This window comes from Eleginops maclovinus, chromosome 10, assembly GCF_036324505.1.
Source record: "Eleginops maclovinus isolate JMC-PN-2008 ecotype Puerto Natales chromosome 10, JC_Emac_rtc_rv5, whole genome shotgun sequence".
In the NCBI taxonomy this organism is placed as follows: domain Eukaryota; kingdom Metazoa; phylum Chordata; class Actinopteri; order Perciformes; family Eleginopidae; genus Eleginops; species Eleginops maclovinus.
In genome coordinates, this window is record NC_086358.1 from 9,375,605 (window position 1) to 9,388,651 (window position 13,047).

The window sequence follows — 13,047 nt, forward strand, 5'->3', positions numbered from 1 at the left end:
CAGAAATGAAGTTTGAAATATGTAGGGAGAATAATATGTTTGGTTTTGATCTTTATTGTCCGTTCCAGCAGCACTTGCAGATCTCTTAGATGAGAATAATCAGGTCAATGAAGCGGAGGAATGATCACTTCTTAACACTTTGAGCAAGAAATGATCTCTGAAAAAGCAGCAAAAACAACATGTGCTTTGTGTCAGAAAGGATAATTATTGAAGAAATGCTGGAGAGAAAAGGTGAATAAAAATGCAGAATCCACCCATCCAGCTGGCAGCAAAGGTGAGCTGCATTTGGAGAACAGAGGGAAGAAAAACAGTGAAAGTAAAAGGCCGGCCCTCAGACTGTAGCAAAGTATTTTTCCCTTCACGGATCCTATTCAAGCCCTGGCAGCCCGTCACTGCTATCTATTTTTAATGACTTCTCATTGTCCTTTCTTCTTGTAGTTCATCCATCTCTGCTTGTCGCCAATAGAGAGGCTAATACATTAAACATGCTCACTACCTACATTCTAATACAACTGAGTGACCCACAGGCCGCCAATTGAAATACTATCCCAAATACATTTCCCATAATCCTCAGCTATAAGTGCACTGCTGGTATTTCCCCACATTTGAGGTTAAACTTAACGGATTCCTCTATTTCAAATGCAAATGCGGGTCTATTATTTTGCTATATTTACAAAAAGAACTCCTACTGAAGATATTTTTAGATTATCAGAGTAATCCCTGAGCAATAATCCAGACTGTAGGATCAATAAACTCTATAGCTGGCATCATCCACTCAACGTGTAAGATCCCTTCTCTCAATCAAATACATCATCCATCCTCCAGTAAACCCATTGAGAAATCAGGCCTGTCATTCTTAAAAATCCACTGTTTACATTGAATTAACTAGTGACTGAGCAGATGTGCTTAGGAGCTCTGTGTGTTTGTTTCTGTATGTGAATGTGTGCTTCTCTGGGTAAATCCTCCAGGCACATGAGGAAGATAGACAACAATCTGTCATAAACAAACATAAACATGGTGAAAGCTTGGATAAAAAAAACTGAAGTGGTGCTTTATTAGCTTCAGTATGCTGTCATTATGTATTACTTTGTAAACAGTCAACTAAAATAGAGATTTTGTCAAATCCAACATTTCAGTTTATTTTCTAAACCAAAGCGTGTTACTTTTAAACTGAGGATAAACAATTAAAATGTACATAATAACTAGAATGTGTTTTGAAAAGCATTATTTTTTATCTCTAACCTTGAAACAATAGTTAGAAAATATGCCACTACACCCGGCAACAGGTTAGCTTAGCTTAACCAAAAGACTGGAAACAGCTAGCAAAGCAGATACACGTACATTTACTTATTTTCATTTAACTCAAGTTCAAGCACACAACAAAGCCAAAAAAAAAAGAGGCAAGATGTGTCAAATCTCTTCTGAAATAAGACAAAAATATAAACCCACAAGAGGGGCATCTTCCACGTTGGACATTTAAAACAAATAATGAAACTTGAGACACTATTTTAAGAATCTCTCCTCTGCATCTCTGTTTAACATGGATGTGTTAACAGAATCTGATGATTATGTTTTGACAATGGGAGCTGTAGCAAACAGCATGAATAGCATCTAGCGCACGAGTGTTACATATATGAATAGCCCCCCCTAGTGGTGACAATAAAGCCCTGGCACTGGAAACTATTGCAAGTAGAGAAAAGTCAGGTAAATGCAGGCACTGCTGTCATGGGAATATTTGTCTACATTTTAATGAACAACTCTTAATCTGTTCATTTGGTTTTATAAAAGGCCCACTGGACCCAGAGACAGCAGAAACTGGGAGCTCACTGCAGGAGGCCAACGCCAAATGATCTTAATATGGTAGTTAAGAGAGAGCCTGCTGAGATTAAATAACAGTTCTCAAAAGAGATGGGAAGAAGTTAAACTGCAGCACCATGAAATGATATATCATAACGAATTAAGCTACTGTACCAGCATCCAGTCTGTGACTTCCGTTTAATAAAAGGGACAACAAAGACACCCATCTACTACTTTTGAATCCATATTTTTCAATATAAACCACAGAATGCCGATTATTGAAAAACTCAAATCATTCTTTAAGTCACTCACTTTGAATCGTAGATTACCGTTCACATCCTTAACGTCCAAACAATATATACTGTAGGAAAGAGGGTTTAGGATGTTTTTCTCCATTGCATTTCACCCCGCTCCATGTTTACTGCGTCGGTTCATATACCCGTTGCTTCACAGGTGAATGCACTTAAAGGCCAATGTGGAAGTGTCGGTGCCTCAACATTCAATAACACCAGATGGTAGAAATTGAAAAGGCTCGTATCGTTAAGAATTTGAGGAGAATTTACAATGTGTTATTTTACTTTTTCTGAAGTGGTCCTAACAAACATTAGAACATGTATGTAAAACACTTTTCTACTGAAAATATCACCCTTTTAATGATAAGGCAAAAGTTAGGTAACAATATTTATGGATCAAGACAAGGTCCTTGAACATGTCATTTAACTAAACGTACAGTTGGAGTTAGTACATTTAAAGATATATTCAGAAAATACACAATTTAAATAAACATTTTTAATTTTGAAAAATGAATAATGTTGTGTTTTAGTGTTCCAAAAGGTACAGTTAACTAACCAATTTATTTTTATTTACTTCATTCAGTCCACGGTCACCAGAGTCCACTGCTTTGTCTCTTTGTTAAAACAACAGCAGCTTTCAGGAAACAGTTTTTCCCAGGAGGAAGTCTGCGTAATCTTTCCTGCGCAGCACTCGGTGCATTTTAAAGGTGTTTGGTGAGGTGTTAGAAAAGGCCATCATGTGCTCACGGAGTTCCTTGAACGCACCCTGTGCCACCAGCTGCACCCTCATTGATCCGATGCTGCCTTTGGTACGGAACGACTTGTAGACAGCAGAATCCTGCTGGAGACAGATGTCCAACTGGAGGTAAGAAGAAGAAACGCCGAAAGAGTTAGGATCTATTTCACGAGAAAGAATAAAACACGCTGTTTGGCAGATTTGTCTCACCTTGTATCGTTGTTCCTCTGAGAGGTTTCTCACACCTTTCAGCTCTACAAAGACCTGGTAATGAGGATCTGAGCCTCCTATTGAATCTCCTACAACACCACAGAGAAGTATTACATTCATTGTAATGCAAACTGAACATGAAAAAGTCCTCAAACCATTTGTCACATCCCAAATTCTTCTGTGACTTTGGGGGAAAGGCGAGACATCTGATCTTACCCATGATGCCACTCTCAGCGCAGCAGTAGTCGACCAGCTGAGCTCCAGGCCACTGAGCAACAGCTTTCTTCAAAGCATCAAGGAACAACGCCTCGGACACTTTCTCCCCTCGAACGCTCAACATCTGACCCCGTCTGACAGAAGATGGAGAAAGGCAAGGAGGAAAAATGTTGCTGTGTTGTATATTTTAATGCATGAGCAGAATATCAAACAGGCAGACATGCAGCACGAGATGATACAAGAACAAATTTGCACAGGAACAAAATGTACCTGTATTGGAACTCGACAATGGGACACTGGTTGTGGAATCCAACTACTTTCACAATGTCTCCAAGGCGATATCTGTAACAAACCAAGCAAAGAAAATGGGCGTTATTTATGCAGCTGTCAAATGCAACTAATGCTGGTTGTAGATCTGACAATAAATTGAAATTGCATGTCAAATTGTGTGTAGGCCCGCATCTTGATATCACATAGCATTATTACACTTGAGATGCGTTCACCTTTCTTGATAGAGTGCAGTCAAGTGAAACCGTATCACAAAAGCAAAGGCTAAAAGCAATTACTGAATATAATTCTTTCTCCCTTTTGTAGCCCACAACTTGTTAAACTTGTTCAAGTGCATAAAAATAAACTTCCCCAAAAACGTTATAAACATATCATGTTCTTCATTCATACTTCAAAAACTTGCAAGAGCACTCGCTGTACTAATCACTTCATCCATCATATCATTTTTTTCAGACCTGAAGAGTCCTGAAGCATTGGTGATAATGAGCTCGTAGTTTTGTCCCTCTGTCACCTCCTCCATCAGCAGGGTGTGAGGCGCCTCCTTCTCCAGGCTGTTCTCTGGCAGGAACTCGCAGAACATTGAGCGAGGACACAGCAGATAGCGTCTGTTCGGCTCCTGGGGCCACAGGTTAACCCCTATTAGACCTGCAGAGGCCCATATATAAAATTAAAGCTAATACTACAAGCTATGGAGGAGTTTCATACTTAATATAACAGGATTTTTGTCCTTTCTACCACCAGAGCTTTTAGAGCAGATGTTTATTAACTAACTTTAAGAATCTAATCTTATTTTACATCATAATCAGAAATTCTAAATACTAATTTCAACATTACACATCAATTGTAATCCCCTAGCTAGCGAACAATACCCCTTAAACAACTTTAAAGCTCTATTTGTCAGCAAGCAAAGAAGAACAAACAGTTCCTGTAATACCTCCTCAGATTCCTACCTTCAGTAGCAGCGTAGAATGGCGAATAGAAAGGCACTCCCTGGCAGTAGTTCTCCCTCAACATTTCCCCATAAATCTGATTAGAGCCAGAATCCACTGCCAGCACCAGGTGGAGGTGAGGCCACAACCGCTTGGCGATGCCACGGAACCCGTCTTGGAAGAGGGCCCGGAGCTGGGCGGCCCTCTTTGGGTCCGGCTTCATCAGAGCCTCCAGTCTGGACCTCACTTTGGTCTCCAGAGCCAGAGCGCTGCTGACCTTCCCTCGTTCAATGTCCTCCACAAGCTCCTGCCAGCGGTCCTTTGGGATGGACAGGAGATGGGATAGAAATTACTTTTTTTATCCTTTCGCCATCAAATAAATTACCTGAGCTTTCCTTTGGGTCAGTGGGAGCCTGACACCTGATTCAAGATTTCTACCCACTTAACTACAGAATGTCCCGGTGGGACTCAGTCCAGGCATGCATGAAGGACACAGCACTAAATGACTTTTCTCCAAATCAAAGACAGAGTGCTAGACTTTGAACCTGTACCTGTAAAGCACTGAAAGCGTAGAAGACTGTGGAAGCAAAGTTGGACTCGAGTGTTCCCACACTGGGATCTTTGAGAGCAAACAGGAGATGCAGATAGAGGGTGTCCTTCTCACTGGGAACCTGGAAGGATGGACAGAACAATCCCTTATTAACTGTTAAAAAAATGGTAAAAATGTCTGCAATTAATTCAAAGAATACATAAATCCTACAAACAAGATAGTGGAGTGAGATTCATGCAGATCATCTTGTAATATTTACTTCAAATGCAGGTGCTGGGGTGGTGTAGAGGTTGAGCATGTGGCGGGAGGAGGCTGGCGTTGAGGAGTTTGGTCCGATGGGAATACCGGCCTCAGACTGCCGAAAAGTAGGTGAGTAGAAGAACTTGGTGGTGCGCTGGAGGCTGTCGGTCGCAGGAAATGCTGTTGCCATGGTATCCAAACACACAGCAACTCCCTGGTAGAAACACATAGGTATGAATTGTAGTGCCACATCCACATCAGCACAGCATAAGCCAACACATCGTCATTATCAAGCTCCACCTGCAGGAAGAACTCAGAGTTGGTGTCCTTGGTGCTGAGCAGCATGGCGCTGGCTCCTGACGTCCCGGAGGTCATGGCCAGGATCAGCGGCTTCTCTGCAATGATCAACTTCTCCTCTCCCGCTGCGATGCGTCTGATGAGCTCACGGTAGTGCTCGTATGTGGTGATGGGGTGACGTGCCCGGAAGCCATCAATGTCTGGAAAATAAGTTTTAGAAGAAGCAACACAGTTTTTAATACTTACTTCTACACATACATTTTAGTTATAATCCTTTACTAATTCTGAGCTGACACCATTACAATATGAAACAGGCTGTTGGGCTTTCTCTAAATTGAATTTCACTTTTTAAAAAGCTTGAAAAGTAGCTTGTATTACTAATCCTTCATGGTGAGAAATGTCAAGGGATAAGCTGCATATGCCATATTTAAATTCGTTTTTAACCTCCCAAGGAAATAAAATTAGAGGTACAATAGGTGCATTCGTAATGCTCTGAATGGATTTCGTTTTTTGTAAATCACTTTGAATTGCCTTGTGTTGAAAGGTGCTTTATAAATAAACTTGCTTTGTCATGCCTTGCCCATGAAAAACACAAACTGCATGTTATATTCTTCCCTATCTGCAATGATAGACATAGCCTCACTTTTTTAATTACCTATAGAACACGTGTTGTGTTTAAAGGCCATATTCCTACATGTGTGTAGGTGTGCATTAAAACACAGGGACTTCTAATATATTGACCTGAATTATTACCTGGTGTTGCAGAAAGGGTTTCGAAACATCATTTAGATATACAATTAATTGCCATTTAGTTTAATCACTTTTTTTTTAATGCTGTATTTCGACGTAATAAAGATTCCCTACTTTTGTAATTGAATTACAGTAAATGTAAGAATTTGATTCCATTTGTTTAGTCAAACAAAACAAAAGTGATTTAAAGAAATTAAGCAGGTCTTCAGGAAATTGAAATGGGCCATTTTTCCTTATTGGTTGACAGAAAATAAATGAGAGATTAATAGGCTCGTAATATTAGTGTACAATGACACCATTTATTGTTTGATTAAAATAGCCAGCAAATACAGAATAGTTAAATTACTATTAATAAAAAGGTTTCTGTTTGTAAACGTGTCAAAATGATGTTAAAGAAGGAAGTTGTGCTTTACAATCCTGTTTACTGCTTGCTGTACAGCCTGACTATACATAACACATAATGTTTACATCAGAGCCACACAGAGGACACATCAGTGTCACAGGAGGTATAAAACAAATAGCTGTCCAACAAAATACTTTATTTTTGCGCCTATGAATAAAACACATCACATCTGTTCATTAACACTATCTTAATCTTGTCATACCTTTAATAGAGCTGAAGTCATACTGCTTTCCATAACATGTGTTTGCATTTTTGCTCAGGCGCTTCAGCAGGGTCTCCTCCTGCACTCGCTTCACATTGAGAGTATCGGCTTCGAGTTTCTTTCTCTGCCGCCTGCCCAGCCAGCCCACTCCCTTCACCGCCAGATACTGGCTGAGCAGACTGCTCCATGACCGGTTTCCACCCTTCATCTTGGAGCTGATGTCCCTCCAGAGGAGCGCCATGCCGGCCAGAGAGCACACACCGAAGGCGGCGGGCAGCGAAGGCGGCATCGCTGTGTAGCAGAGCCCGTGTTACACAAGAAAAGAAAAAAAGGGACAGAAGAGCCAGGAGGGGGCGCTGTTAGCCAACATTACATCATTCACTTCTAACCATTTGAAAAGTGTAAATCATTTGAACGGTTTGGTCATTACTTTCAATACGTCACCATACATTCATATTTAACTTCTAAGCACGCTCTTTCTTTAACATGTGGTTTTCAGGTTTTACAGCCCATCTTGTATGTGGATACGAGAATAATTTATATATTTACAAATAAATTAAGCTGCTCTGCAGTCTTTCTACGTATCTGTTACCCACTGGCAACAGCAGAAGTACCCCAGATGGATGGACAATGCAGTTTGAAGGCCCCCCCCCCCCCCCCCCCCCCCAGTTTTATCAAATTGAAACCACTTACCCTGGTCGTGTCCAATGATAGCGCAGACAAGAAATGAAATCGCAAGGAGAAACCAAGGGAAAGACATCTCAAGCAGACAACGCAATCTGTGTTTTTAAATGTTCATATGAATTATAACGTTTAATCCTCATTTAGTGACAACAGACATACTTTTGCTTCGCAGCAGTTTCAGCTACTTCCGTGTTTGGGTTGCATCCTGTTGTTCTGATTGGCTGACTGTAGGGTGACGCGTGCATGTCTGATTTACACACAGACGTATTTACATACAATAACATGATATTCATCTATTTTCCAGAGAAACAAAGACTGTCATGACTTGAATGTAACATTTTCGTTACCTCATATTCCTACAAGATTATTAATTTCTACTGAATTTAGTATTTCTGCTTTTACTTCCCTAGTGCTACAGTTTTTAATCTTAACGTGTATTTCTTTTGTCACAGTACTTGGAAAAAGCAAAAATGGTACGAATGGACTGTCAAGTTTCAACATAAGTATATACATTTTGTATTGCTTATTTATAGTTTCTACATAATTGCAAACATATTTTTAAATCTATAATGATGCACCTATCTAGCTGCTGAATAATGTTTGTATGTTTGTTGCGTTCAATAGAAAAAGGAAAGAAAAACAAATGAGGTCAAATGACAGGAGCAGCACGTGAAAGAACATATAAAATGGCAGGAAAAAAAAGTGTATTCTCGTGACATAAATTATTCTTAAGTAGGCCAGTCTGCAAGATAAGTACATTCATCTGTGGTAGTACTTAAACTTTATATCGTTGCAAATACTTTTATGCTTTTATTTAAGTAAGATTTTGAATACAAGGCTTTAACAGTGTGGTATTAGCACTTTTATTAGTTTTAATGATCTGAATACTTCCTCCACCACTGATGATTGCTAATAATACAATGGGAGTATCAGAGAAGTGAAGTTTGGGGGCTTGTTCTCAGCTTGTAATGAACCCCTTTAGCCTCTTGCATGCTTGTATATTAGTCCACAGAAACCCCTTCATCTGCTCTCCTCCTCAGAACCTGCACAAAGATGAGAGAGGAAACACTGACATTATTGGTGTTGGGCTCTGCATGAACATTTTAAACCAAGGAGAGCAGCTCACCTGTTTCATTTCCATGGCGACAGCTGATAATGAGAGAGCACAGAACAATTATGTGGTGCACATGAATTGATACATGATCAATAAATGTCTTTGTGCTTTCTTTTGGAATAACCTGTCCAATAAGAAGAGGGGAACATCAAAGGTTTATCGACTGCCAGCTCAACCATCCACAACACCTCGGCTGGGTCATCGACAAATAGCTCCTCTGGTTCGTCCACACACAGCTCAAACTCTGCCAACATGAACACAGAAGATCAATGAATCCTCTTTATTCACAGCCAAAACAACACACAACAAATATAGAAGTAATAACAATATGAAATGAAACGTTTTCCATTAATAATTCAAGTATGCAATACTCAGATTTTAATTAACTCAAGTATATGTATTACAATACACACTATACTTGTACTTTTCTATATTTATTGTTGTTATACAGTTTATATTGAAGTATAAGGTGCATATTTTTACTTGTGACTTTAACTGCTCCATCACAAGGCGGTAGTATGTCAGGATGTTTTTTCCATTTAGCTGACCTGTGACTTGTTCTTCCTCACACTCCTCTTCGGACCAGGCTGTGGTTGTTTGGATTGCAACACTACAGTCGGACATGGAGGATGAGAGGCTGTTGGTCTGGAGTCTTTGTGCTAGGCGTGTTGTGTCACAGATGTAGGCCTCTTTGTACACGTGACTTGCTGCAGAGAGACAGAGAAAAGAAAGAAGACACATTTGGATTGTCATTAGGTGATAGAAGGTAAGAGGATATTTGCTCATAAATGTTGTATAATCATACAATATGATCTATGTTACTATATTAACACTTCAATTAATAAGCATCTTCTTATAAGGAGTTTAAAGGACCTTATTACCTTCTAACTCTCATTGCAAGAGCCTTAATATACCAACATGTATTCAATTGTGAATGGATTGAAGTGAAATTGTGATTTTAAGATTTCTCACCCTGCATTTCCTCAAGCTGTTGGATGTAGCTGACTGCAGACCTGGAGTTGATGTGGAGCCGGTGACTGTCTCTAAGGTGAGTCAGGATGTGTTTAGAGTTGAAGGCTGAAGCAGTGTAATACACCAGCTGAGGGAGGCACAGAGAGCCCACTGCGGAGATCTCAAACCTGCTGCCCTGAGAACAACAGCGAGGTACAGAACCATCCAATGCAAAACACGTTTATGTGAATACATACATTTAGGTGTGCGTAGGTGTGTGTTTGGGTTTAGTGCCAACCTGGAAAGTGAGGCGATCAATGTTGGTCCAGGTAAAATCATACAATAGGCACAGCTTTCCTTCCACCTCCTGAAGAAAAGCTTTTGTTGTTAATACATGTAAAGACAGGACTACGTTGATTAAGGAACTTCTAGAGGGTTTGTTAAAAGAGAAGTCAACAGTTAAAAATTCAAGTAAAACTCCCAACACAAACCCACCTGATAAATATGCATTCCTTTCGATGCCACACCAAGAAGGATTACACTTCTCAGCTCCTTTTTCTCCTACACATGAACAAAGACAGACAAAGAAGCAGAGTTACTTTAAGAAATCCATAAAGATCTCATAAAGCCGACAGAAAATGTCTTCTCAGTTAAGGAAAGACACAACAGGTGGAAAGGAAACAGTTTTTACGAATAGAAATCAGCATGAATTTTCCCAGTTGATAGTTTACAGACACACATCTGAACACGTCTGAATAAAGCAAGGTTCAAAAATTAATCTTAAGTTGTATTGAAACATTAGAGTCAAAAGAGGAATTTTGGAAATATCTTTGTATCATAAATCAGAACATTTAATAAACAGCCAACAAAAAAAAAATCCACCATTGTTGGGGGAATAACATATGACACAAATAGAAACATTTCTGTGCAGTCCAACCTGTCTAATCCTGTAGAAGGTGATTGCTCCATCTTGCACGTTCCCGGCCTCTTTTATGAACTGCAGGATGGCTTGGCTGCATGTCAAACCTCTAAGCTCAGCGTGTAACCCCGGGCAGTGCTGGAGCAGGAAGTCCCGTCCACGACGTTTTATCAGCTGAGGACATTTAAATCATGTTACACACACCCACACAAAATAAAACAGCACATAATGGTCACACTTCTTTATACCCATGAGGGAAAGTAATCCTCAGGAAGAAAGTAAAGTCCGTGTTTTTTGTCTCGTCTTTTGTCCTCTTCACCCTCCTCCTCTGCTCTCGGCTCCAGATCTCCAACCTCAGCCTGCAGTGCAGACGCTGCCAGCTGGAAGAACAAGGCTTCCTGGTGACGGCTCTTTGAATTCAGCACCTTCTGTCTCAGCTCAGCGTAGTAGAGCTGCTGCACCTTGCTGCTCCTTAAACAACCAAAAAAAGAACAACATTCATGATGTTAAAACGTGGTAGAACACTCATGGGTTTTACATGTAAAGACAGATGGGAGATCAGCTTACATTATCAGTAGCCCGCTCTCTACATAATACTGCACCCTCAGAAACAAGATGAATGGGACCTGGAAATGTAGAATAAAGAGAAATATTGCTCTCTTGAAATCAAGCAGAAAACCTCTTCTATCTAGATAGTCTAGGTCACATTTGAAGAATTAGAAACATGTTACACAGACCCAGTGCGGGTTACTAACAAAGTACATTTACTCAAGTACTGTACTTAGGTTCAATTTTGAGGTAACCTGAGTATTCTCAGTTTATGGTACTTTATACTTCCCCTCCACTAAAAGCCAATATTGTACTTTTTACTCCACTACATTTATTTGACAATTTTTCAGGTTATATTATTAGCTAACACAAAATCTGAATCATTGATTAAATAACGGTGACGTATATTTATTGGTTAAGATATCAAGTAGCAGTATATAAAGTTATTCAAATTAGCTCTACATTTACCAGTTGTGATAAAAACACATGAAAAATCATCAAAGTATCACAGTAACTCGAATACAATTTCAAATGTAGTTTACTGAACAAATCGGATTACTTCTTCCACCACTGCACAGACTTTATGTACATTCAATTTGAAGATACTACATATACTACCTGACAATACTGTGGCAAAAAGTAGTTTGTACAAAACATCTTGATTAAAGTCTTTAGAGTTCACAGAGGCACATTGCTTCATACAACACTGTAAGTTAATCCATTAAAAAAAGAGTTTGACTCACCATTAAGGATCCTTTCTTCCATGTTTTGCCAAAGTATTTGCTAAGCTTTTGCTCCAGATCAACAAAGAGGTATTCATTATCTGAAGGAAAAAAAACAGCTATTACATTTACATAAAGAAAACACTTCTTTGGATCATAGATGGATAAGCTTATTTAAATTCATGGGCTCCTGTGGGATTATTCATTTACGAGCAGCCTCCCTACATTCAGGCATCCCTCAATAAATGAATTCAAAACATTTTCTTATGCACTCCCACACAGACACTGACTGACCTCTGAGAACAGCCAGACCAAGAACCTGGAGTTCACTGACGCCGAGCTGCTTCAACACCCTGTCCAACACCTCCTGGCCTCTGGCTCTCACCTGGAAATAAACACAAGAAATAAAAACTCAATTTAGGATTTTATACAATAAGGTTGGGTTTCTATTTCACGATTTGTTGGCATGAATATGGCATTTTGCTTATAGGATTTATAATAAAAAATGTTTTAAAGCAAAGCAATCATTTAAAGATATCGACAAAAAATGTTAACGTTCAATTTTTCTTTTACAGAAAGGATATAATGTACAATCCCCCAAAAACATAGTTCCGCTGATGGGCATCTTGACTTTTGTTCCCCTTTTATTTCTCTCGATTATACGTTTGATGGTCTTTGTCTACTATTGTGTTTCAACTTTTTCATCATCATTGATTGAATCCTATTCTTCAACAATAGTCTCTGTCTAGTTCTGTATATTTTCCCTTTGCTCAAATAATGTATGTCAGAATTAACATCCAGTAAAAAGGTATGATATTCCAAATTATGATTTAAAGATCACATTTCAGTATATCGTATTTAATACAAGCACATACTTAAAGCCCTTCAAGTCCACTAACGTATGAGGTCTATACATTCATTTAAATTCCATAAACAAACAAATAAACAAAACAAAGACATAAAAAAGGACATTCAAGCACTGACCCTGACATTACAGTCCAGGTGCTGCTTGTTTGGTAGAAGGATGCACACTTGCCGTTTCTGCGACGTCCTCATGGTGACTGAAGCTTCCGTTGATCTGAGGTCTCCATATATATCCTCCTGTCCTCCCACAGGCCTTCCTCCCTAACCTCACATGTAATGACTTTGCACAAAAAAGCACCAAATCCTCACTTTGCACACTCAACTGTCACAGAT

General features: G+C 39.4%; 2 protein-coding genes across 2 annotated transcripts; both read right to left on the minus strand.

Moving 5' to 3' along the window:
* Positions 1-1,030: 1,030 nt before the first annotated feature.
* On the minus strand, positions 1,031-7,785 carry ghdc (GH3 domain containing). The gene is made up of 11 exons (XM_063893993.1): positions 7,605-7,785; positions 6,912-7,202; positions 5,560-5,756; positions 5,279-5,473; positions 5,021-5,140; positions 4,491-4,788; positions 3,996-4,185; positions 3,523-3,594; positions 3,253-3,386; positions 3,037-3,125; positions 1,031-2,949 (listed from the first exon to the last, which is right to left on the minus strand). The coding sequence occupies exons 1-11, from the start codon at positions 7,669-7,671 to the stop codon at positions 2,728-2,730; spliced, it is 1,875 nt and encodes a 624-aa protein (XP_063750063.1). The 5' UTR covers positions 7,672-7,785; the 3' UTR covers positions 1,031-2,727.
* Positions 7,786-8,475: 690 nt separating this feature from the next.
* LOC134871285 (FERM domain-containing protein 6-like) lies at positions 8,476-12,947 on the minus strand. The gene is made up of 13 exons (XM_063893994.1): positions 12,835-12,947; positions 12,145-12,235; positions 11,872-11,951; positions 11,147-11,205; positions 10,828-11,050; positions 10,598-10,753; positions 10,156-10,221; positions 9,959-10,027; positions 9,682-9,856; positions 9,258-9,416; positions 8,834-8,953; positions 8,722-8,744; positions 8,476-8,638 (listed from the first exon to the last, which is right to left on the minus strand). Exons 1-13 carry the CDS (start codon positions 12,904-12,906, stop codon positions 8,597-8,599), a joined length of 1,335 nt encoding a protein of 444 aa, XP_063750064.1. The 5' UTR covers positions 12,907-12,947; the 3' UTR covers positions 8,476-8,596.
* Positions 12,948-13,047: the final 100 nt, after the last annotated feature.

What these genes read in the sequence shown, in the direction of transcription:
- ghdc (XM_063893993.1), bottom strand. Translation starts at nt 7,671, where the DNA reads ATGTCTTTCCCTTGGTTTCTCCTTGCGATTTCATTTCTTGTCTGCGCT. An exon ending in TATCATTGGACACGACCAGG is followed by an intron (nt 7,203 to 7,604) that starts GTAAGTGGTTTC and finishes TCTGCTACACAG; the next exon opens with CGATGCCGCCTTCGCTGCCC. An exon ending in CAGAGGAACAACGATACAAG is followed by an intron (nt 2,950 to 3,036) that starts GTGAGACAAATC and finishes TCTTACCTCCAG; the next exon opens with TTGGACATCTGTCTCCAGCA.
- LOC134871285 (XM_063893994.1), bottom strand. Translation starts at nt 12,906, where the DNA reads ATGAGGACGTCGCAGAAACGGCAAGTGTGCATCCTTCTACCAAACAAG. An exon ending in CCCCTCTTCTTATTGGACAG is followed by an intron (nt 8,745 to 8,833) that starts GTTATTCCAAAA and finishes TCTCATTATCAG; the next exon opens with CTGTCGCCATGGAAATGAAA. An exon ending in TCGCCATGGAAATGAAACAG is followed by an intron (nt 8,639 to 8,721) that starts GTGAGCTGCTCT and finishes ATCTTTGTGCAG; the next exon opens with GTTCTGAGGAGGAGAGCAGA.